This window comes from Lepus europaeus, chromosome 3 (genome assembly GCF_033115175.1).
Source record: "Lepus europaeus isolate LE1 chromosome 3, mLepTim1.pri, whole genome shotgun sequence".
NCBI classification, from domain to species: Eukaryota; Metazoa; Chordata; class Mammalia; order Lagomorpha; family Leporidae; genus Lepus; species Lepus europaeus.
Window position 1 is genome coordinate 151498567 of NC_084829.1, and position 25275 is coordinate 151523841.

The 25275-nt window shown below is 46.0% G+C and overlaps 1 protein-coding gene across 2 annotated transcripts; it reads left to right on the top strand.

The window, feature by feature from the left end:
- Positions 1-991: 991 nt before the first annotated feature.
- IYD (iodotyrosine deiodinase) lies at positions 992-25275 on the top strand. Of its 2 annotated transcripts, XM_062187765.1 has the most exons (5): positions 992-1246; positions 15358-15549; positions 17317-17476; positions 20696-20852; positions 23332-25275. In XM_062187765.1, exons 1-5 carry the CDS (start codon positions 1090-1092, stop codon positions 23512-23514), a joined length of 849 nt encoding a protein of 282 aa, XP_062043749.1. In that variant the 5' UTR covers positions 992-1089; the 3' UTR covers positions 23515-25275. The 2 variants fall into 2 exon arrangements, with proteins under 2 accessions (XP_062043749.1, XP_062043750.1); XM_062187766.1 differs by lacking the exon at positions 992-1246 and having other exon boundaries at positions 15358-15490.

Sequence of the window (25275 nt, forward strand, 5' to 3'; positions counted from 1 at the left end):
TCCATTTATGATCCAGCTTCCTGCTGATGGCCTGGGAAAAGCAGCAGAAGATGGCCCAAGCGTTTGGGTCTCTGCATCCATATGGGAGACCCCAAATGAGACCTGGATGGAACTCCTGGCCCAACCTTGACCACTGCGTCCATCTGGGGATTGAAACAGCAGATGAATGCTCTCTCTCTCTCTCTCTCTCTCTCTCTCCCTTTCCTCCCAGCCCCCTCTCTAACTCTGACTTTCAAAATAAACTAATAAATCTTAAAAATAAAAAAAGAAGATACATCAAAGAACTCTGTCTTTGTGCAGCAAGAAGACACCTGCTTGCAAACAAAGAAGGGGCCCTTGCCGAACAGATTGACACCTTGATCTTGGGTTTCTCAGCCTCCAGAAATATAAGAGCATATTTCTGTTGTTGATGCCACATATTCTGTGGTGCTTTTGTTATCCCAGCCCTAACTGACTAAAATACTTGCCTAAAAAGGGCCCTGCTTCAGGTTTTAAGTTACTGCAATTAATCAAACTGTCATTTTAGTTTATCACTTGTTCTGGATGGAAGATTTTCTTTACTACCAAATGCAATCTTTTCATTATATGTTGGCTCAGACAGCATTTTTTTTTAAAAAAGCCAAGGGCAGTGTTTCACAATCATGACATCTGAGAGGCAGGTCTTCAAGCGCCTTTCCCAGAAATCAACTCTGAGATCTGAGTCGGTATCAGGAAATCTGTTCTTTTAAAAGCAAATTCTCCTGGCGGGTCCTAGCGTCAGGCAAGTCCAGGTCCCTTTGCTCCTGGGGAAAAGTTACATGGGAGGAAGATTAAATGCCTGAGTGTTTACTCCGGATTCCAGCCATTTCTCTCTAAGCGTTTATTGACCGAGCCTACGATTTTAAAATGAGTGCGCTGGTGCCTGACCAAGCCCACACGCACGTGACTGCGATCTTTGCTCTTTGCAAAGTCCTCCCAGAGTTTTCCAGAGACTTCTGTACTTTGGTCCTGCCCCTGCACAGACCTCACGCCTTGGTCCCAGAGCCAGGCCCACCCCCACACCTGCCTCTGACTGGGAGGTGAGCACGCCTCTGGGTCACCCTCCCGACCATGTTTTCCCTCACTCCAGGCTTGGTGGCTGTCATCTGTGCCTTCATCCTGTGGATCTTTGATCGAAAGAGGAGGGAGCCTCAGGCCAGGGCTGAAGCTCACCCCAGGGTGGAGGAAGACTTGAAGGACAGTACTGACCTCCAGCAGGTGGAAGAAGGTAAAGCTGCCTTGGCTCTGTCACTGGGTGCTCCTGGGGTGGGGCGAGGGGATGGCAGGCAAGGGAGAACAGGCCAGTTTCATCAACCTCCATTGAGCAAACAACCAGCTTAGGGCCAAGACCAATCATCCTTCTCAAGTGACCAGCTTGTCACCTGCAAACGCTAACCCCTCTTTGTTCCTGGGCCCCCACTAAGAAAGCTTCAGGGGTGGTGGCTTTCCCTGGCTGCCACCCTGTGGCAGCGGCTGATGTCTCTGGGAAGGGTCTCATCTCAGGTGGCAGAGGGCCTGGGGGAGTGGCCAGGATTTCATGAGGAACTTTGAAATCTACAAAGTGGCATCTTCCTAGGGTTTGCTGCCTCTTACCAGGCCAGGTCTTGTGGGTTAGAGGAGTGGCCACTGTCCCAGGAAGCTGAGGCAGAGACAGAGTGACCGCGAGACAAACCCAGTGGGTTGGCTATAAGGGGGTGGGTGGGTGGCGGACAGGGCAGCCAGCCTGGAGGAGTCCCAGGATGTAAACAGTCAGGGCAGGGGAAGGTGAGGGAAGAGAGGTGTGAGGGGGCTGCCTGCGGGAGATGTGAGGAGACGGGGTGGGTAGAGAGGAAATCGAGGTGCCCGGTGTTGGATGGAGGAGGCGAAGGAGGTGATAAAGGCGGCAGGGAGGGAGAAAGAGATTCTAAGGGAGTTTTGAATACTCTCTGTTCCTGAGGCTTTGTCTGAGCTGGTGTGTGGGACGGACTCCACTTGGAGGAGGCTCTGTGATTGTCAGTGAGGTGCCCACCCCCAAACAGAGACCACCTGCAAGTGTGCAGGTGTGCACGTGTGTATGTGGTGCTTGTATTTGTGTGCATTGTGTGCGTGGTCCATGTGTGTGCTGTGTAGTGTATGTTTGTGTGTATCTGTGGTCCATGTGTGTGCTGTGTGGTGTATGTATGGGTGCATCTGTGGTCCATGTGTGTGCTGTGTGGTGTGTGTGTGTGCATCTGTGGTCCATGTGTGTGCTGTGTGGTGTGTGTGTGTATGTGTGGGGTGTGTGTATGTGGGTGTGTGTATGTGTGTGCTGTGTGTGGTGTGTGCATATGTGTGTGTATGTGTGGTGTGTGTGTATGTGGGGTGTGTGTATGTGAGCTGTGTATGGTGTGTATGTATGTGTGGGGTGTGTGTGTATGTGGGGTGTGTGTATGTGTGTGTATGTGAGCTGTGTGTGGTGTGTGTGCATATGTGTGATGTGTGTGTATGTGTGGTGTGTATGTATGTGGTGTGGTGTGTGTGCATATGTGTGTGTATATGTGGGGTGTGTGTATGTGGTGTGTGTCTGTGTGTGTGCATGTGGAGTGTGTTTATGTGGGGTGTGTGTATATGTGGGGTGTGTGTATATGTGGGGTGTGTGTATGTGTGTGTATGTGGGCTGTATGTGTGGTGTGTGTGTATGTGTGATTGTGTATGTGGTGTGTGTGATGTGTGTGTGATGTGTGTGCATGTGTGTGATGTGTGTATATGTGGTGTGTGTGTATATGGGGTGTGTGTTATGTGTGTGTATGTGTGGTGTGTGTATGTGGTGTGTGTGTGTATGTGTGGTGTGTGTGTATGTGTGGTGTGTGTATGGGGTGTGTGTATGTGGTGTGTGTGTGTGTATGTGGTGTGTGTATATGTGTGGGGTGTGTGTATGTGGGGTGTGTATGTGTGTGTATGTGGTGTGTGTGTATGTATGGTGTCTGTGTGTATCTGGGGTGTGTGTGTATGTGGTGTGTGTATGTGTGTGTATGTGTGGAGTGTGTGTATGTGAGGTGTGTGTGTATGGGGTGTGTGTGTATGTGGTGTGTGTGTATGTGAGGTGTGTGTATGTGGTGTGTGTATGTGTGGTGTGTGTGTATGTGTGGGATGTGTGTGTATGTGGGGTGTGTGTATGTGTGATGCATGTGTGGTGTGTGTGCATATGTGATGTGTGTGTGTATGTACGGTGTGTGTGCATATGTGTGATGTGTGTTTATGTGTGGTGTGTGTGAATGTGGGGGGTGTGTTTGTATGTGGTGTGTGTGTGTGTGTGGTGTGTGTATGTGTGGTGTGTGTGTATGTGGGGTGTGTATGTGTGTGTATGTGTGAGGTGTGTGTATGTGTGAGGTGTGTGTATGTGTGGTGTGTGGTGTGTGTGATGTGTGTGTGTTGTGTGTGCATATGTGTGATGTGTGTATATGTGTGGTGTGTGTGTATGTGGGGTGTGTGTATGTGTGGTGTGTGTATGTGAGGTGTGTGTGTATGTGGTGTGTGTATGTGTGTGTATGTGTGGGGTGTGTGTATGTGGGGTGTGTATGTGTGTGTATGTGGGCTATGTGTGTGGTGTGTGTGCATATGTGTGATGTGTGTATGTGTGATGTGTGTGTATCTGTGGTGTGTGTATGTGTGTGTATGTGTGGTGTGTGTATTTGTGGTGTGTGTGTATGTGGTGTGTGTGTATGTGGTGTGTGTGTATGTGGTGTGTGTATGTGTGTGTATGTGTGAGGTGTATGTATGTATGTGTGGTATGTTTGTGTATGTGATGTGTGGTGTGTGTGTGTGTATGTGGTGTGTGTGGTGTGTGTGTGATGTGTGTGCATGTGTGTGTGGTGTGTGTGCATATGTGTGATGTGTGTGTGTATGTGTGAGGTGTGTGTGTTTTGAGTTGTGCTGACCTCAGGACTGGGATCCGGGGTGGGGCTGCAGTGTCCCGCTAGCCCTCCGTGCTGGAGAGCAGTCAGGCAGGTTGCACAGCACAGGGTCCAAACACAGGCAAGCTCCTCGCCGGGCTGCCGCCTGCTGTCCTGTGAGTGCACCGCAGGACAGCCTGCCCGCCCGGAATGCCTGTTGAGAAGGTAGCCCGCTGAGAAGCACTTCCCTTCGCAAAGGACCCGAGATGTGGAGCTGTGTGCTGATTTATTCCCGGAGGGCCGGCCAGGGTGGCAGTGATGGGAGTGTGGTGGATGGGGTGTGTCAGAGTGAGTGCAGTTACGAGGAAGAGGAGCGGGGGGTGGGTCAGGAACTGGAGATTAGAGGAAGGACAGAGTGGGATCCAGAAGGTGAGTGAGGCTGTCGTAACTGGGCGAGGGGGAGAAGACCCCGTCTAAAGGGGAAGACGCTGTGCTTCACGGAGTAGGGTGACATCGGAGCTGCTGGTGGCACAACATCCCGGCACGAAGGGAAGAGGGGGCAGCCTGGCCACATACACACTGGCGGGAGGGTCCCCAGCAAAGGGTCCCACACTCGGAACTTGCAGATCTAATGAATCCCTGAAGTGGACATTGCTAAAGGGGGCTGGGCACAGAGTACAAGGACACCCGCGGATACAAAGAACTAGGGCAGAGACGTGTCCTGGGACACAGAAGCCCCGGGAAGGGCCCCAGGACGAGGGCGGGGACAGGGCCTCCCACACCACTTCCCCAGCACTTCCCTTTCATCCTCTTGGCAGTATGTTAGGATTCCCCCATATTACAGATAAGAAAACAGGCTCAGGTAGGGCGAGTCTCCTGCCCATGAGGGCAGCGGGAGAGGCAGGACCCAGGCAGTGGCTGCTGGGCTGCCTCTCCACTGGAAAAAGACCTAAAACACAAGAGCAGGAGATGCAGGTGCAGGTTAGAAATCCCTGTGGCTGGAGGAAAGCCACTGCAGAGGAGGACCCCTGAGGGCTGAGGATCTAGGAGGGCTTCATGAGGCTGGGAGGAACCAGGGACCCAGGGCTGGGGCAGAGGGTTGGGAACATAGAGAAGCTTTGTCTCTGAACTTGATCTCCCTCCGATGTGTTGGGTTGCCAAGACTCCTGGAAGACCTGAAGGCAGAGGACAGGTAAACACAGATGAAACATGACTAGGAAGGAGAAAGGACTTGAAGACATTATCCTCGACACCATGCCTGGGTTGGTGGCGCTAGGGGAGGGGGACGATCAGTACGGGGCACTGGGATTCTACAGGGAGCCAGGAGCTCAGAAAACAGCTGCTTTCAGCTTCCCTCTCTTGGTTTGTTGGGAGAGGATACGGATCTTTTTCTCTACACATCCTAGGTTCAAGGCTCAGGCCCTTCTAATAAAAACCAAGTTAACAAGAGAAACACACACACATTTATTAGGTATAAGTTTTGCATGACATAAAAAATGGAGACCTCAAGAAATGGTTTAACCCGTGGATTTGTGTGCTAGGTTTGCTGAGCAGTGGATATGGTGGGGACAGGACAGGACCAAGGGCGTATGATCTAATTACGACACAAGGGTTTTCAAAAAAACTCATGGAAATGCACATTGTGAAGGAACTATGCATGGATTTTAAAACTTGCTGCACTCAAGATCATGTCTCAGTTCCATTTTTTCATAATTCTTTGAAGTGCGCTTGTCGACTGGGGGGAACTTGGCCACGCCTATTTGTTCAGTCTTCTCGTTGTCCCTGTATCTTCAGAGATAAGGATGTTTCTTTCCTCCAGGTCTGGGAAGGACACCTCCCGCATGAGAGTTTAATCAACTCCTGCAGGGGAAGGTCGGAAAATTCTGCTCTGGTTTTGTGACCTGCTTCGGGAATCCGAGCATGGGAAGCCCGGAGACCTTGGTGACCCTAATGGTCTTCAATATGCCAAGGCGCCATGTTTGGGGTAGTGTGTCCTAGACCTCACCAGCTTCGGTGTAGCATTGCTGGACTCCAGGTCTCTCCATCTGGGAACCTCCAGCCTTCCTGTTCCTAATTATGGAGAAATGTAGGGGTTCCTTGTATTATTGAAGTGGTGATACACGGTGAGCTATTGTTGGCTTCATCAGCAGCGCCCAAGTGAGACAGCAGCAGATTTCCATGAAAGAGCAGAAACTCTGCTTTGGATACGGTGGGCTTTGAACTTCAAGGAAACCTAGTGGCTCCAACTGGTCTAGGGTGGAGGAGGCAGGAAAACAAAGGGTTTTGCTGAGAATGAGAGCGTGGGAGTGCTCTTTGCCACATTCCTGGAGGGCAGTCGGGAGTTCAAGGGGAGGAAGAAGTGGTGCCTTTTGTATTTGCTCCCTGCCCTGCTGGGGTTGTGTCTCTTGGGAGCTCACTGGGCTCCATCCACAGTGTTACTGGAGTGTATCCTCTTGGCCCACATAACCTGGCTAGTGGCTCCTTCTCCACCTTATCTAAGACATTCTGTCTGTTGCTCAGCAAGACCCAGACATGTGGAGCTCCTTTCGGCCTCTCAGACATGCCTGGGACACCCCCTTGCCCAGCCCCAGGCCCCGTGCACAGAATCCCTCTTCTTGTTCCATTTGCACTTTGCATGCTGTCCCTTCTGAGAGCCCCCCTGTGTCCTCCCTCTCTGGCCACCACTCCTTATCCTCTGTCACTACATAAAAAGTTAGCTTCGTCGTAGGAGCAGTCACATTTTGTCATTCTAGCCTTATAGACATGTTCTGATTTGTTTAAATGGGAAAGAACATACAAATCATTTCAGGTTGGTTCATCTACACATCTAGTAAATGGTCAATAAAAACCGTGTGGAATGAATCGTCTACTTCTGCCTTCTTGGAAGACCCTGGCAGCTCTACTAAATGTAATGTGTATTATATACTGGGTTTTGCAAACCTACAATGACAACATCGGGTTTTTCCCAAACTAATCACACCCACCAGAGGCTTTTATTCCGCTGAGCCATGCTCCTGCCAAAAGATCACCACCACCACCACCAAGCTCTACAGAATCATCCCTATTGGCGTCTTCTGAGATGTCTGAATGGAGAAAATCGTTCAGTTCCGCTAATGTAAGGAGGTCAGCTTTAGGACTTGCCTCGCTTTCATGCTTTGCCTCACTTGGCCAACAGCTAACACCTGTGCAACCCACGTGTCCGCTGAGTTCACGCTGTTTACAAAAAATTACACAGAAACGAGTATTTTTTCCTCTTAAAGGTTAAATCCTCAATCCCACATGCTTTGAGGGGGCCAACACCCTGTCAAGGGTTTCTGAGAACTCCCTGAATCTTGTCCTTTTGGGGCCACACCTGGCTTAAGGTTGAAACCCCAGGGGCCCCTGGTTTTTTCCAAGTGCTACTTCTTCCACCACACAGTGAATTGCGCTTGGGAGTCAGCGCTGTCTGATTCCTTGAGGGATTTCTCCATTTTTCAATCCTCACACAGTGCATTCACATTTGGAACAGCCTCTTCTTCCTTCAAAAGCTCTTATTATTATTATTAGACACATACACAGTACATTAACACCGCTTTGCCCGGCATACTTTTTATCATCTTGATTTTTTTTAGTCTCTACATATGAGTAAAAGACATTTTTTTAAAAAATAATCACTTAAAAAAAATAAGGGTTTTTGAGTCACTGCGTTGGGGGCTTCCTCTGGACCATTCTCCCCAGGTCTACTCTGTCACGTGCTAAGGCAGAGTAGTTGAGGGCCTCTCATCCAGACTCATTCCTGTGCTCTGAAAACAGCGTGGGTCCAGGGACCCTGGCAGCATCAGGACGCTGTCCCGGCTGCACAGTGTCATCCCCTCTCCTCCTCTCTTTAGTCCTGTGAGTGGAGAGCAAGCAAGGGAGGTTGATTTTCCACAGACACAAATTACACTGCTTTGCTCAGAGGGCAAGAGTTGCTACGGCCAGTTGTGTTTAGCCTTTTAAGTGTTTGTTCATTGTCTTATATTCTCTGTCCTTCTTCAAAGTATTGGCATTTTAAATATAAAATGGCATTTTTTCCTCTTGTACTTTGGCAAAATATTCATCTCACAGAGTACCAGAGGACACCAGGCTAACGGCCCAAGTACCTGGATCCCTGACACTCATGGAGGGGAGATAGATTGATTTCCCCACTCCTGGCTTCGGCCTGGCCCAGCTCTGGCTGTTGTGGGCTTTTGGGGAGTGAGCCAGCAGCTGAAAGATCTCTGTCTGTCTCCCTGTCTCTCTAATAAAATGAAAATAATAACAAATAAGCAGAAAAGTAGAAAATACAATTAAAACAGAATAGACTTATAAGTTAATTCATTTCCCATGAGCTTTTTGAAGTCCCTTGGTATAGCATTCTACCTTATGAAGATATCACAATTTACCGACTCCACTGTTGATTGACATTAAGGCTCTTTCTAGTTTAGGGATATTATAAACAATGTGAACGTTCTTTTTTCCTTTTTTAAAATAACACCAGTATCCTATCTCTGCTACCTGTCAGTACTTAGTGCATGGGTATCCGACCTGTTCTCTTGCTTTGGAATTCTTTCTTGCTTTTTTTAAGATTGATTTAAAAGGTGGAGTTACAAGAGAGAGAAGGAAAGACAAAGAAAAGGAGATTTTCCATCCACTAGTTCACTCCCCAAATGGCTGCAATGACCAGGCCTGGGCCAGACTGAAGCCAGGAACCAGGAGCTTCATCCAGGTCTTCCATGTGGATTCAAGGGCCCGGGGACTTGGGCCATCTTCTGCTTGCCCAGGTGCGTTAGCAGAGAGCTGGATTAGAAGTGAAGCAGCCAGGACTGGCACTGGCACCCATGTGGGCTGCTGACATTGCATGCTATGGCTTAAGCAGCCGTGCCTCTGTGCCAGCCCCAATGTGAATATTCTTGTCCACATCTCCTGGTACATATGTGCATGAATTTCTCTGATGTCTGCACAAACTCCCAGGCTCATAGTGGGATGGCCTGGCAATGCGCTTCCCAGATCTCCTTTCAAGGGAGGCTGGGAGTAGTGGAAGAAGCCTCTTACAAAGGTTGCCTGGACTGCACACAGCTGCCTTGCTCAAGATCCTGGCTTTTGGGCCTGGCACTGTGGCATAACAGGTAAAGCTGCAGTGTGTGACACCAGCATCCCATATGGGCACTGGTTTGTGTCCAGGCTCTTCTACTTCCAATCCAGCTCCCTGCAAATGGACAGGGAAAAGCAGTGGAACGTGACTCAAGTGTTTGGGGCCCTGCACCCACATGGGAGACCTGGGTGAAGTTCCCAGCTCTTGACTTCAGCCTGGCTTATTCCTGGCCATTATGGCCACTTGGGAAATGAATCAGCAGATGGAAGAGCTCTTTCTCTGAGTCTCTCCTCTTCTCTCTCTGTTACTAATAGATTAGATTTAAAATAAATCTTAAAAAAAAAAAAAGAAGAAGATTCTGGCTTTCCCAGGGAGACCCATATCCGGAGACTGATTGGAGCAGGGGTATAAGACCCAGTCATTATGGTTTGATTGGAGACAACTGTGGTGCACCATTTCCGTTCCAAAGTAGTCCTTGGTGTTGGTTGAGGGTGTCTCTCCAGCTTGCCTTGTAGCTGGTTTCTTCTTCCCAATCATGTGTTTTGCCTCTCCCTTCTACAGGTTTTAATCTCAAACATACCTCCAAAAACAACCCCACACTAGACTTAGTCTGAGTCTACTTCCTGGGAACCCAAGTAGAGACATGAAATTAACCTATATTCTAATCTTTAAAAAAGATTTATTTCTTTATTTTAGAGGCAGAGTTACAGATAGAGAGAGAAGTGAGACAAAGAGAGAGAGGCCTTCCATCCCTGGTTCACTTCCCAAATGGTTGCAACAGCCAGAGCTGGGCCAATCCAAAGCCAGGAACCAGGAGCTTCTTCTGGGTCTCCCATGTGGGTGCTGGGGCCTAAGCACTTGGGCCATCTGCCACTGCTTTCCCAGGCCATTACCAGGAAGCTGGATTGGAGTTTAGTAGCCAGGACTTGAACCGGCGTCCATAAGGGATATTGGTGCTGCAGGCAGAGACTTAACCTACTACACCAGAGGACCAGTTTTCAATTTTTCTACATCATGCTGAGTTTTAGAATCTGAGAATTGATGTCTTTCATCAATTTGGGGAAACTTTCTCTCTTGAAAGAGTATCTCTACCCAATTCTCTCTCTCCCCTCTCCTTCCAGGGCTCCAACTAAATGGTTAGACATTCTCATCGCCTCTTCTGATGTCTTTCAGTTTCTTGTTCAAATCTGCTATCTTTCTGCCTTTTCTACATTTTTAATAAGTAATGAAAAACTGTCTTCCTCCTGATTAATTTTCTCTTCAGCTGTATCTACTATTGATAGAATATTTAATATAGTTCTTATTTCTAAAAGATGTTTGGTCCTTTTTTCTACCAAAATCGTCACGTTTGTCTTTTACTTCTTTGAACATAGTGAGCATAGTTTTTTCAGGATCTGTGTCTGATAATTCCCGTTGTAAGTCTCTGTGAGTCTGTTTCTGATGCCTGTGGTCTGGCAGGTCTTACTCATGACTTCTTGTTTTTTTTTTCTTTTTAAGATTTATTTTATTATTTGAAAGACAGAGTTACAGAGAGAGGTGGAGACAGAGGGAGAGCCGATCAGAAGCCAGGAGCTTCATCCAGGCCCCCCACATGGGTGCAGGGGCCCAAGCATTCAGGACGTCTTCTGTTGCTTTCCCAGGCACATTAACATGGAGCTGGATTGAAAGTGGAGCGGCTGGGACTTGAATTGGCGCCCATACGTGATGCCGGAGCTGCAGACTAGGGCTTTAACCTGCTCTGCCACAGTACCAGCACCAACTTCCTGTATTCTTGAGTGTATTGTTATCTTTAATTGTATGGTAGTCATTCTTTGGGAACATTATTCTTAAAACCTTTTTATGGTCTAGGATGCTGGCACTTACTTCTAGGGAAAAAAAATCACTTTGGTGCCTTCTGGCTGTGTGATGCTAATAGCCTGGGCTCACTTTCATCTAAGGTCAAAATTGTGGTTCCTTAGGTCACTCAGGTGATACTACCTTAGGCTACAGGTTCATACCAGGGCTGCTTACTTACTAAAGGAATGAAGCCCTTTCAGGTCCCAACCCAAAGTGCAGGGCTATCAGGCTCCCATCACAGCCCTGGGTGGACCTGGGGTCTTGCCTTTTGTCACAATTCCTTACCTCAGCTCAGCCCCACAGTTGTTACTTGGTCACTGGAAAATGTTCTCCCAGCATTTGAGTACTGGTCTATCTATACGGGTACTAACTTTCACCTAGATTTTTACTGCTATTTCCTTTAGTTACAGATGAGTTCTTTGATGCAAAGAAGAAAATGTCTTAAAGTATATTTTATTAAGGGTTTTAGTTTTCTTTAGCTTGAAGGGTTGGCAGATAATCTGTAATTAACCATTGCTGGAAGTGGAAGTCCTTTAATAGATGCCACAACTGCTGATACAACAACCATAACCACAGCCACACATAGATGAATCTGTGTGAATAATAGATCTGTATCTACTCAGAGAAGACAGTAACAAATAATTGTCTTCTCTCACACAGTGAAAGACCTGGGATGCACTTATCAGGCAAACACACAAGGAAGGTTTCCAAGAGCGGTTGTGAATGAGAGGTTATCAAGATCATGACAATGCTACATTTAGTTTACATTGTAATCTCTAGAAGATATGTGTTAAGATAGTACAATAATGATTCAGATAAAACATGCGCATTGTAATGGTTTATAAACTTCCAAATTTGCTGCTTTGGAAAGTGAGTGCTGAGCACTTCCAACAAGGCAGATTTGGTTGTCTGTGCTTATCTGAATAAGACTTAACTCCTACTGTGATGGCTTCTCCGCACCATTTCCCAAGGCTGAAAAATATTAGAGCAGGTTTAATAAAGACTGAATTGATGTATAAAAGAACCATCTACTCATTTGATCTCACTGCTACTTTCAGTGTCTATTTGCTGGGCAGTCTTCTCAGTGAAACTTTCTTTATCTGATTCAAAGTTCCCTAAAAATAAACCCAGCTCATGTCAATTCCTTCTGATTTAATATACTGAGATCTACTTTCTCTAATGGTCTCCTTTTGGTAACTCTTGCCTCCTGGATTGCCTCCTGAAGTTCAACAACAAACAGAAGTCCAAGATCAGCTTAAGACATGCAAGGAATATATGTATTTTCTCCATCCAAGACATTTTCCTTTTCAGTAATTTTAACTTTGACTGAAGACAGCATCTTAGAATTTGTTAGAATCTTTCTAGTTCAACCCAAAGATATGTCTTTCATGTGTTTGAAAGAAATGAACACAGTATTTGAGAAAGCTATGTGAGATTTTTGATATATATAGCAACAATTTTGAGAATATTGTGAGGCATCTGGGTATTTAACAATAATGTCTTCTAGCTCCTTGTTTGTAAACAAGAACCTCACTATGCTATCTGTTGAGAAATTTTGTAAAATAAGATGGTTGTTGAGGCTTTTAGTGCAATGGACACATCTTCCTTTATGTTTTCTGCTGTATCTGGGAGTTAATTTTCTTCCTTGTCATTTTTACCATTTTTTTGCTTCAATTATTAAAACTTCTATTGCGTCTTCATCTTCTGTAAGATCTTGAGCCACAGATGATGAGCTTCCAGAACTCTCTGGTCAGGAGAAAAGAGGCAGAAGTGAGTGGTCGTAATAGTGAATTTTATGTAGTTTCATTTCACAGTTTTTTTCTTATGGTTAATATTTTTGTATGTTGATTAAAAAATCTCTCTACTTTAAAGTCATGAAGATATTCTCTTACCTTTCTTTCTTAAAAATTAGTCTTTGTAGTTTAGAATTGTGGTGATAACATTCAACATCCTTGTTTTTGTCAGTCTCTGGTTTTCCATGTTTTACCATTGACTAAGCTGGCTGTGGGGATTTTAGCTCACACAGTTAGGCTTAAAAAACTCCAGTTCTACTAAGAGATGAATGTAAAATTTTGTCAAATACTTTTTACTGCAGTGGAATGCTTTTATAGTGTGTGATCTTTAGCTTGTTAATCTGAAAAAAAAAAAGATTATTTTTCTAACATTAAATTTCTAATGTTAATGTTAAATTAATCTTGCATTCTTGGGATAATCTCAACTTGGTTAAAAAGTATTGTGTCTTACATGTAAGTATTACTGGATTCTGTTTAGTAATATTTTGTTTAGAATTTTTCTATCTATATTTGTGAGATCATTGAAACTGTAATTGTTCTTTCTTTTAATGCCCTAGTCATGTTTTGGTACTAAGGCTGTGATAGTCACATAAATTGAGTTGGGGGTGTCACTTTGTTTTCTGTCGTTGGGAAGTTTGGGAAAGTTTGACAATAGGATCTATCAACCTTTGGTAGAACTTCTTCATGAAACATCTGGGCCTAGAGTTTGCTTCTTTTCCAGGAAGATTCTTACCTACTATTTCAATTTATTTAAGGACACTTCAGTTTTCTATTTTGAAATTAATTTTGACAGGTTATATTTTCTGGAAATTTATCCATTTTATGCAAATAATCTAACACACTGTCATTAGAATGTCCTCATACAATTGTTTAACACACTGTCATAATCATGTCCTCATAATATTGCTTAAATGTCAGTAGTATCTGTAGTAATACCTCTTTGTTTTTGTTCCTGATATATATTAGTTGTGATTTAATTTTCCCCAATCGATCTTTCCCAGTGTGAATTTAATCAGTATGTTCAGAGAACCATGCTTGGTTTTGATGTTTCTCCATAATGGATGCTTCTTGTCCTTTTCCTTAATGTGCTATATTTAGCATTTTCCTCTTCCTACCATCTTTGGTTTTATTTGGCTGCTCTTTCTAAAAATCTTCTTGAAATGGATTTTTAGTTCATCAATTTTTAGGGTTTCTTCCTCTCTAATGCATCTGTTTGAAGCTCTAACTCTCTCTAAACACAGTACATTTGTGCTGCTGAACAGATTTTTTTCAGTATGTAATAACTTCTTATTTTCATTTTGAAATGTTTCCTAATTCCAATAAGGTAGCTTCTTCAACTTTTCTGTTATCTTTTTATTGCTTATTTCTAGATTAATTGTATTGACATCAGAGATCATTATCTATTGAAACTTTAAAATGTCCTGAGTTATTTTCTGACCCAACGGATGGCCAATTTTTATGAATGTTTTGGGTCTACTTAAAAAGGATATGTTTTCTGTAGTTCTGTGTTTCCATTTGGTTCGTTTTTACAATTGTCTTGCTCATATCATCTGTATAGTTGTTGATTTTCTTCCTTTTGCTTATTCTATCATTACTGGGATAGATGTAGTAAGACCTTCCCCTGAGCGTGAAAGTCTGTCTTAAAATTTAAATTTTAATTTTAATTTAAAATTGTCTCTGTCCTTAATGTGTTGTACAATGTGAATTAATGCTATAACTACTACTCAAACAGTATTTTACACTTTGTGTTTCTGTGTGGGTGCAAACTATTGAAATCTTTACTTAATATATGCTAAATTGATCTTCTATATATAAAGATAATTGAAAATGAATCTATGTGAATGGAAGGGTAGAAGGAGTGGGAGAGGGGAGGGTTGTGGGTGGGAGGGAAGTTATGGAGGGGAAAAAACCATTGTAATCCATAAGCTGTACTTTGGAAATTTATATTCATTAAATAAAATTTTTTTAAAAATGTAGATGGGAAAAAATTGATTTGGCTCTTCTTCATTCAAGAGATTGTTTCTTTATGTGACTGATTGCACTTGGTAGTAATTGGACTTAAAATTATTTGTATAGTAGCATTTGCTTTTGCTAGGTCAAGAGGCAAGTCCATTTTATTCCAAGGACAACTTTGAGGAAGGACGCACAAAACTAATACAAACCCTTGAGAACTGATTCATTTGATTCTCTTTTTCTCTAAGAAGGGTCTTGGGGTCCTAGCTTGTTAGGCTTCCCATGGTGTGTGGGCCTGGGTTTTATTTCCATTGCTTTTGAACCCTGAAGATATGTAAAATTAAATGTGTGGGGATTGGCCAATGAGCACAATCAGGGGAAACAGCTTTTCTGCTTATTTACCTGTAACTTCATATTTTCTGTCCAGTTTTGGTCTGGGAATTTTTTATTGTGCTGTCAGTTCAGTGATTTTTAAAAATCTTAAAAAATACCTCATTTATGGTCTAAGTGGTTCTCACTGTATGCAAGCTTGTTTTGAATAACCTACTCAAACATCAGCAGAAATTCAACTTTCTTATATTTCTATAGGTAAGTTTTCTATTTTTTGCTTTATAGCAAGCCTGGAGTTTGATGGATAGTCAAGATCAGTGGCCAGGACTCTGTAGATCTATTGTTTTTTATTTTAATGGATTTTTGTCTTTTTGTTTTGCTTATATAAATTTACAACTTCAGAACTTTGTCTCCTTCTCCCCGGTGTCCACCTTTGACCAAGAAAACTCATCTAATTTGCTACCTTTCCTGTTCTTGTTTTTAGATGCCGATGACTTGGAGGAGTCTGAGGAGAGTGTGGAACACATCCCATTCCTCCACACCCGGTATTCTGAGAAGGAAATGGTTAAGAGGTCCCAAGAATTTTATGAACTTCTCAATAAGAGACGTTCGATCAGGTTCATAAGCAATGAGCAAGTCCCTATGGAAGTCATTGACAACGTCATCAAAACTGCAGGTTTGTAGTTACACCCTGGGGTTTTGAGGGTGTCAGGGGCCTTGCTAGTGAGATAATATTGGAGCAATGTTGAAGTTCAAACATAATGACTAAGGCCAAAAGTGATATATTTATCTATAAAGTTTCCACATGGTTTCCACATTCTACATTTTCATTATTAACAAATTTCTTGAAAGCAAATATACTAATATTTCAAAATCTCTGAAACTATTTGACTTTATGAAGAATTATTAAACGCTAGGATTTCTGAACACGATTGGAAGATAAACATCTGTTTAACATTTTCCCTTAAACACACACACACACAAGCACACAGACTCACACACAAGCACACACACACATTTACCTTTTAGGAAACAAATTTCTTATGTACATACCAGATGTTCCAGCATAGGAATCTAATGAACTAGCAAAATTTCCCCATGTGATTAAAAGCAAGACAAACCCATTGTAATCATAAATTAGTATCTCCACAGAGGGGAGAAAAATAGAGCTACAGAAAAGGAGTAGGAGCTATAAGAAAAAGCCCTTACATTTGTACTTGAGAGCCTCTTCTGATTGGAACCTTATACTCCTACATAAGTCACGTTCAAGTTCACTTGCAGAAATTATTGCATGTCTACCGGGTCCAGTTAAGAATAAAAATGCAGTAGACTGCTGAGTCCTTTAACAAGGCAACAGGAATTACTAAATTTCCCTTTAGCTATATCTCTACCTATGTGTGTGCCCATGTGATTTTTAAAGTAGACTTGGAGTAATTGAAAACATTGGGGAGAAATCTATTTCTTCAGTTTAGAAATACTAATATTAAGTGAGCATATAAAATGAACACAAAGTCAATTAGAGCTCCTCTGGGTAAAAATTTCCAGTTTTGACTTGTGTTTCACAAGCCAGTCATGTCTTTGGGTATTAGGAGCGGTGTGTGACAGTGAACCCCAACAAGAGCTCATCGGCCTCATTCTTTCTATAGGCAGAGTTGATTCCACACAACCACTCAACAGGGAGGAAGAAACAGCCAAAAGTTGAGTTGAGTTCTACACTTGTAGAAATATCCTGCAGCTAAATTTCTGTGGGTCTCTGTGGTTCACCCAGGAGCAATGGGTCCTCTCTAGGACTGAGGGGTGACACCAGGGTCAGAAGTGGTTCCAAGACCTCTCTAGGATCTCAAAGGGAATTTAACATCTTAGACAAGGGGTGCACCATGGAGCTTTGCCCTGGGATACGGGATCCAGGTGTGGAAAGTCACAGACATACTACTGTGCATATTAATGCCTGGGGCCAAACATTCCCCAACTCTGCATGTCCCCAGCAAGATCACAAATCCCACAGAGCCATACTTAAGGCTTTGACATAAGCACTAAACAAATTTTAACATTTCCAATGAGCTTCACGACTTTATCTTTTTTTTTTCAAAAATATAAAAACCAATGGGGAATTTGGAGTATCAGAATCTCCCCTCCGAGTTTCTTCCACTGGGCATGGTGCAGCTGCTCAGGGACATCTTCTGTGTGACTTGAGTAGCAGGATTTTGTCCCACAGCCCTAGAAGTCCTGGCCTTGCCCTCATGCATTGGTTCAGAGACACCCAAAGTGAGACTTGGTACACAATGAACCAGAAGCTGCATGCCAGAGCCCACAGCCCAGCTCTTGGTTTCCCAGATGATCAAACTCTGATTTGAGCAAGGATGAAATATTCTATTTGCCTCTCGATTAACAACCTGTGCTTGCCTGCCATTTTCATTTCTGGGTTTCATCTAATGTGTAATAGGAACAGCCCCAAGTGGGGCCCACACAGAGCCCTGGACCTTTGTGGTGGTGAAGGACCCAGCTGTGAAACACCAGATCCGGGAGGTCATCGAGGAAGAGGAGGAAATAAACTACATGAAAAGAATGGGGCACCGATGGGTGGCAGACCTTAGGAAGCTGAGGTACAGCTAGCTCTGCTGGAAGGAGGGCGTTTGCCTTGTTTTCTTGAAGTACAACCACTGTACCTGCAGTTTCCTACTTGTGTTTTAAATGTTATATATTTTTTAAAAAAAGCTTGATTTTGGCTTTGGGAGGAATCATGGAAGCTAGAGTCTTGCTGTGTGTGTGTTTTGTAGATAAATAGGTTCTGGCCCCGTGATTGCTTCATCAGCAACACTTTGAAGCATTGCTTCAGTTTTCACTCTTCTGGAACACAAGACTGTGAGATACTTCTCAAGATCTTGAACAAAGGAAATTCTGTTTTGTTAAAATGATCGGGTCTTCCCAATGACTTTGCTAAGCTGACTTCAGTTTCAGGGCAACTTTAGTAAAAGCAGAAATTTAGGACAAGTGTTGGTAGCTTTGTGGGTGCCCCTGTCCCCAGGAAAGCAGTGCGGTAGACTCTAGTGTGACTCCTCCCACTGGGGATGGGGGAAGACCTCAAAGGCGATCTCCTTCCCAGCCCAAGCTCTACTGAGGCTGCGCGTGAGGAGGGTTGGTGCTTGGTGCCACTGGCTCTGGCCTCCCAGAAGGCCCCGAGGGAGGGAGTGCGAGTCCTTGGCTCTCAGATGTGGAGCACCTCATTCCTCCGGGTCTCAGCGGGGGTCTGCTGCGGCCAGTTCTGGCACCTGCCATGCAACACTCCCCAGTGCCTAAGAAAGGGAGACAGGATGGCAGTCCTGGGGGCACAGCGGGACTTCCTGCCCAATGTTAGAGAGAGGGGCAGGATGATGGGATGGCAGTCCTGGGGCACAGCAGGACTCCTGCCCAGTGTTGGAGAGAGGGGCAGGATGATGGGATGGCAGTCCTGGGGGCACAGCGGGACTTCCTGCCCAGTGTTGGAGAGAGGGGCAGGATGATGGGATGGCAGTCTTGGGGCACAGCAGGACTCCTGCCTAATGTTAGAGAGAGGGGCAGGATGATGGGATGGCAGTCCTGGGGGCACAGTGGGACTTCCTGCCCACTGTTTCAGTGAGTGAAGTTAGGGTGCAGCTGCTCAGAGACATTTTCTCCCACGCGATTTGAGTAGCAGGAGTTGGTCCCACAGCCCAGCGTTAGAGTGAAGGACAGGATGATGGGATGGCAGTCTTGGGGGCACAGCAGGACTTCCTGCCCAGTGTTTTAGTGAGAAGTGGTGAGCTCTTGTTTCCTTCATTTGATCCCAGGGTACAATTTTCTCCTAAGATATTTAAACCCTCTCAAAATGGATGTTTTACAGAACTGTAACTTATTGCCAACCTGTGGAACAAGTACAAGGTATTAACGATGGGTTTGCTAATCTTATTGCATATTCATGGGAGAAACTGGGGTAGATAAAAGTCAAGTTGCATTTCTACACTTGGAGAGAAGTCCTACTATGTGTATGAACCATCCCTCCAGAATCCTATTACACCCTTACTTTCCTCAACAGCTAACCGCTCTCTCGTCTATGCCCAGAGCACCTCATATACCACTTCCACACATCTAAAATTGCCATTGTTCATAGCACTTTAATTCTTGCTTCCTTTTTTTCTCATTTTATAGGCCGCTTTTTAGAAATCTGTGTTGTACATCAAGTTACCCTTGAGAAGCCAATTAAGCTTCTGATATTTGTGGTGTTAAAAACCATTACACATAAGCAGACTTCAAAACGTTCACAGAAAATTAAGTTTGTTTTGGTGTCAAGAATTTTGAAATCCATGCATATCTTTTCATAATATGCATTATCTGTGAACTCTTTGGAGACCCCTTGTGTACATGCAACTTCTCTCACTCTTACAATAACCCCACGAGTGGGAGAACGATAGTCTGATTGCAAATGAGGAAGCTGAATCCTGAGAGGCCAAGGAGCTGCCCCAGTGCGGCCCTGCAAGTGCAGCTCCAGAGCTGACCTCCTAACCCATTCCCGTTCTCCCTGTGGGGAGAAAAGAATCGGCAACTGTCCGAGCTGGCTGGAGGGTAAAAGCAGCTTTGGAGATGTGACCTAGATCTCTCCAGTGTACGAAGAATCCCAGAAAGATGCACACATGAGTTTAGTATGTTTTAAAGCACAGAAACTTACCTGGGGCGAACACGAAATGATTGGTGACCATTTATTGCTAAATAATGGCATGACAGAGCTTAAGGAGAAATTCCAATACATAGGATTGTAAGACTGTCGCTCCTTCGAATACCTGTGAGCAAATAAAATTTCCACCAAAATGTATGGCACAGGTTAATGGGAAAGAGAAAAAAATACATGTTCTGAGCTAGAAAACACCAATTTCAATTCCATGTTTGTATCTCATGTAAACCGTCTCCTGCTCCCGCAGGCGTTCCCTTCCCTTCCCCTACCTGGGAGAGCGGCACCTGCCTTCTCCCTGGGATTCCAGTTCAAACTCTCAGTCTTCTTAGCCTTCCCCCTGGCCCGCTCCTGCGCTGCATTCCGTGGGCTCTCCCCTTCCCTGGTTCTCTGGGAGCCTGGCCCTTCCTTGCCCACCCTCCTGCAGGGCCCTTGTCAGGGTCTCCTGTGGTGTCTCGCCCACTGGGATGACTTTGTCATTGGTACCTCTCCCACACCCCTGGATCCGCCTCTTTTTGAACCAGATTTGATCCTAGGAGGCCTCTGCTCAGGAGCTGTGACAGATCTCCATCGCCCACCCAATGAAGGCCAGACCCTTGGGAGATGGGTGTGTCCCAGGCCAGCCCCACCTTGCCCCAGCGTGCAGCACAGCCTCCAGCCCCCCAGCCCTCTGAAAAGTGCCTGACCTGCCATGCATTCTCCATCCCGACACCACCTTTATGGCCAGGGATGCATGTCCCAATCTTCCCACAGCCCGGGCTTGAAGTCATTTTCTAGAACTTTCTCTCTATCTTCTTCCTCAAAATTAGTGTTTCAGTTTGGGGCTCCTCCTGATGCACTTGGTTCGCGTTGCTTTGATAGCACTTAGCAGGCTTCACTGGGCTGTAGACAGTGCCTTCTGGGCTGCAGGGTCCTCCACGGGTCCCACGGCAGCTCCCTGCTGTGGCATGCTGAGCCCTTATTAATTCAATGCTCTTGGGCAGCAAAAGATGAACAAGACCTAAACACAAATCCTGTTCTTTTTTTCAATCTAAATATAAACAACAAGTTCATGCATTTTTATTTTCATTGTAAGTAAACTAAGGCAGTGAACAGAAAGTAACAGCCAATATTCTCCATTATCTCTTCCCTCCCCAACCAGAACCAACTGGATTAAAGATTACTTGGACACTGCCCCTGTTCTGATTCTCATTTTCAAACAAGTACACGGCTTTACTGCAAATGGCAAGAAAAAGGTGCACTACTACAATGAGATCAGCGTTTCCATCGCCTGTGGCATCCTGCTAGCTGCCCTGCAGGTATGTTCCCCTCCCACGGGGTGGGGGTGGGGGTGGTGGCACGGGAGAGAAACAAGACGTGGGGGTGGAGGGGCACTATGGTGGCCCTATTAGAACATTTCATCAGAGTTTCCAAATCAGGGACGTTAGGAAACTGTTTATGCAAAGTTGAATGCTGGAGAAACTCCTAATGCTGGAGACCCCGGTGGGTGATTAGGAGGGCCCAACAGGCTGGAATTCTTCTTGGAAATTCACTTGGAAAATCATTTCGGGTCCGAAGGATCGTCATTCAGTTTGCCCTCATCTGTAACGACCTGCAGCTTCGAGGGCTTCGGCAGCCACACAAGAGCTTCAGAGCTGAAGGCTCCCTGCCCGTGTCTACTGCTCCCACCTGCAGCGGGGGAGGGGACGATGGCAAAGCTAGCAGTGGGCTGCACTGTCTTCCAGCGCCTTCCCTGACACGCTGACGTGGCATTGTACGACTTAACACAGCTATGGGCTTGCGTTTTCCTCTTCCCTGCACAGCGGCGAGAGCAGTGCTAACATGGGATAGAGCACGGTTGAGGTGGGGCTCGCAAGCCATTCAACTCACGCAGCAGCAATTCTCCGAGCTCCCTCCGTGCGGCGGTCCCAGGGGCTGCTGGTGAACTGAACGCTCTGCAGGGCTTCGGAGTCAGGGCTGGGGATGGAGAGGCGGCAAAAACTAAACACAGCAGCGAAGATCATCAGCGCGAGTGGTCCTGCTCTCTAGGGCCAGTCCATTCCGACACATACAAGCCGCCTCATTGTCTCAGATAAGTGTGTCTGCTGAGCAGCTCCCGGGGACACACAGCCTCCGCTAGAGGCACGTGCTTTCAGATGACCCAGCATCTACTTCCTAACTGCACCTGTGAGTCGGTGAACAAAGGGATCCCGAGTGGAGGCCACAGGCCCCGCAGAGAGAGCTCCCTGGGAGCTCGGCTCGCTGCTGCCCTCTAGCGCTTGCTGAGGGCAAGTTGTGATCCGAGGGAGGAGAACACGGTGGGAGCCCCCTCCTCACGTAGGGTGTGACCGGAATAAGCTGGTGGTGCAGGACTAGGGCAGCTCCGGGGCCTCTTGCTGGTTCGTGGAGAAGGGTGGCCGGGGAAGTGCCTGGAAGCCTCACTTTGGACCCAAATGCTCGTTATTTGGAGGTCTGGGGAGAGACTGGTGGGGGATTTCCTTTATCCCCGGTGCATTCCGTAGCCACTGAGTCCCTTTTGATTAGGCATGGGAGTTTTCATTCACCGTGATTCGCTGCGTCCCCTGCTGGCTCCACGGTCATAGAAGCGCTTGGCTATTGCTGTTATTTAGAATAAAATAGGCAAGCCTTGATCAGTGCATTAAATTCCAGGATCTAACAGTAGGTCTACAATTTTAAACATCATGATGACGATGATGATATTTCAAAATATCTGTAACGATTGTAACGTGATATGAAATGTCTGTGAATGTTATTTGTGACAAAGTCATAGGTGTTACACAGACCTGTTGAATTCAATCTTTGACCCTTTTTGATCTGAGGATTCCAGGTTAAAGAACTCCTGATCTGTAAGAAGATCAAAGTGCTAGCATCCTGAGAGAGTGGAAGATGCAATAGTAAAAGAAGTTATCTCAGTGAGAAGGATTATCTAATATGTTCTGTATGTTCACAGATTTCTAAGACATCCAAAAGTTAGTATAGAACAAAAGCTGTGTTTTCAAGGATGATCAAAATATAAACTCACCCAGAATTAAGATGTAAATATTTTCTCAATGAAAAGTTCACGATTTATCCATTCCAAATTCAAACAATATGAGCAGGTATGATAAAGGATGAGACACACCATGATGAAGTAGAGCTGATCTTAGCTTGTGGAGGAAGAAGAAAGAAATATATTTTTCATGCATGTGTTCTTGAGAACGGTAGCTCAGGCATTGTAAAAATCTGGAAATCAAGGTAGATGATGATGTAGCATGAGAGCCCTTCAGGACAGATCCGTAGAGGTGGTCCCAAAGCCAGCATTGTATCTATTGGTAACAGACCACAGTCAGAGAGCTGGAATTCAGAAAAGAGTGTTTAGTAGGAACACTGTGGAAGAGGTAGGGCCAGGAGGATTGATCTTATCATTTCAGTAGTGTACCAAATGGTAGACCGACCCCTTAGCTAAAGGGAATTTTCTGCTGTTTGCCAGCGCTTTGTTGTGGTTGGATCCCTAAATTTCTAACTACAAAATACCCATTCTTCTTTCTTACACAGCATTGGAAAATAAGATTAGTATTTTCTTCTTCTAGAAGCTTCCAGCAGCAAAGGGTGGGGAGGTCCGGGAGTGGAGGCAGGAGCTGAGATGCTCATCGCCTGAGCTGGCAGCCTCCTTGCTGCCCAACTTGAGGGAAATGACAGAGCAGGCAGGTGTAGCAGGAGTGAGAATGTTCCCGAACCGGAAGCGAGCTGTGCTCTTGCCTGCAGACTAAAGTGCGCTCTCTTCCCGTTCCGTTGTAGAATGCAGGACTGGTGACCGTCACCACCACTCCTCTCAACTGTGGGCCTCGTCTGAGGATGCTCCTGGGCCGCCCCACCCATGAAAAGCTGCTGATGCTGCTCCCTGTGGGGTACCCCAGCAAAGAGGCCACAGTGCCCCACTTCACACGGAAGCCCCTGGATCAGATCATGGTGACTGTGTAGGAAGGAGCCTCTCAAGACGCCCATGGATGCCACCTCGCTCCTCCCTCTGGCTCTCTCCTGCCCCTCTGGGACCTCCTGGCTGCCGTTTCTTGGGTGTCAGGTGTCCTGAGTGCACCATTTCACAGGGTGGCTACTCTGGTGTCAAGAGAGCTTCCCAAGCCGTCCAGCACTCCGGGCCAGATAAGTCTCATTTCTGGTGGACTGTGTGAGTGGGGAACAAAGAGAACAAAAGATCCTTGGCTATGCGCTTCTGTTTCTCATCCACTTTGCAAACATATGAACATTTTATCAAGAACTTGCCTTGGGATACATTTTTAAAATCACTCTGGAGGCTCAATAGGCTAATCCTCCGCCTTGCGGCGCCGGCACACCGGGTTCTAGTCCTGGTCGGGGCACCGATCCTGTCCCGGTTGCCCCTCTTCCAGGCCAGCTCTCTGCTGTGGCCAGGGAGTGCAGTGGAGGATGGCCCAAGTGCTTGGGCCCTGCACCCCATGGGAGACCAGGAGAAGCACCTGGCTCCTGCCTTTGGATCAGTGCTGTGCGCTGGCCGAGGTGGCCATTGGAGGGTGAACCAACGGCAAAGAAAGACCTTTCTCTCTGTCTCTCTCTCTCTCACTGTCCACTCTGCCTGTCAAAAAAAAAAATCAGTCTGGAAAAGCCCTGGTGATGTTGCTGTTACTTCTTAAACAACTCATATGGAGTCACATCTCAATATTATCTTCGTGAGTCATGTCCATGAGCCAAAGGTGGCAGTGGGTTGTAGGGGTCAAGCACAAGAGCAGCCTAGGTTCCCATTCCTGCTCTGCCAAGCTTTTTGGGAGGGGTGGAATCCTAATTTCTATGGTGACCTTAGGTGGAAGTATAAAATGGGGTTAACCATACTTCCTCCCTTCAGTTGCTCTAAAAAGTTATCAGAAACTTGGAGACCTGAGGCTTGTGAACAATAGAAAGAGTGGGCTGCAGACTGCTGGCCTCTCACTGCATCCCCACAGGTGGCAAGAGGGTCAGAGGAGTCGCTGGCATGTCTCCGTGAGGGCACCAGTCCCCTGCGCGAAAGCTCTGTTCTCGGGACCTAGTCACCTCCCCACAGCCTCACCTCCCGACACTGTCACACTGGGGTTGGGAAATTTCGACATGAAATTTGAGAGCACCCATTTAGGCCACTGTGCTCCCCTTGTGGAGTTCCTATCCCACTTGGTACACAGCTGACAATAAGGTGACGATGGTGGTTGCTGTTGGCACCACTGCCGTTGTGGGACAGCCCTGCTTTGGGATCCAGGTGTGAGCAAAGGGACCGAGGTGGGCGAGAGGCTCCCCCCCCTCCCCCGCAGAAGCCTGGTGGTGGCAGAGAGACACTGCCATTGGGAACCTGAAATCTTGTTTTTCCTCTGTGCTGTTAGATTATTTGTATCTGTTTGCAGGCATGTTTAAAATTTTCATTAAAAAAAAAATTGGAGGGACCAGTGTTGTGGTGCAGTGGGTTAAGCTGTCACCTTGAACACCAGCATCCCATACAGAGCAGTGGTTCCTGGCTGCTCTGCTTCTGAGCCAGCTCCCTGCTAATAAGCTTGGGAAAACAGAGGAAGGTGGCCCAAGTATGTGGTCCCTGCACCCGCGTGGGAGACCCAGAAGGAGCTTCAGGCTCCTGGTTTCAACCTTGCCCAGCTCCAGCCATTATGGCCATTTGGAGAGGGAACAAGTGGATGGAAGACCTCTCTCTCTCTCTCTCTCTCTCTCTCTCATTGTCTCTCCCACTCTCTG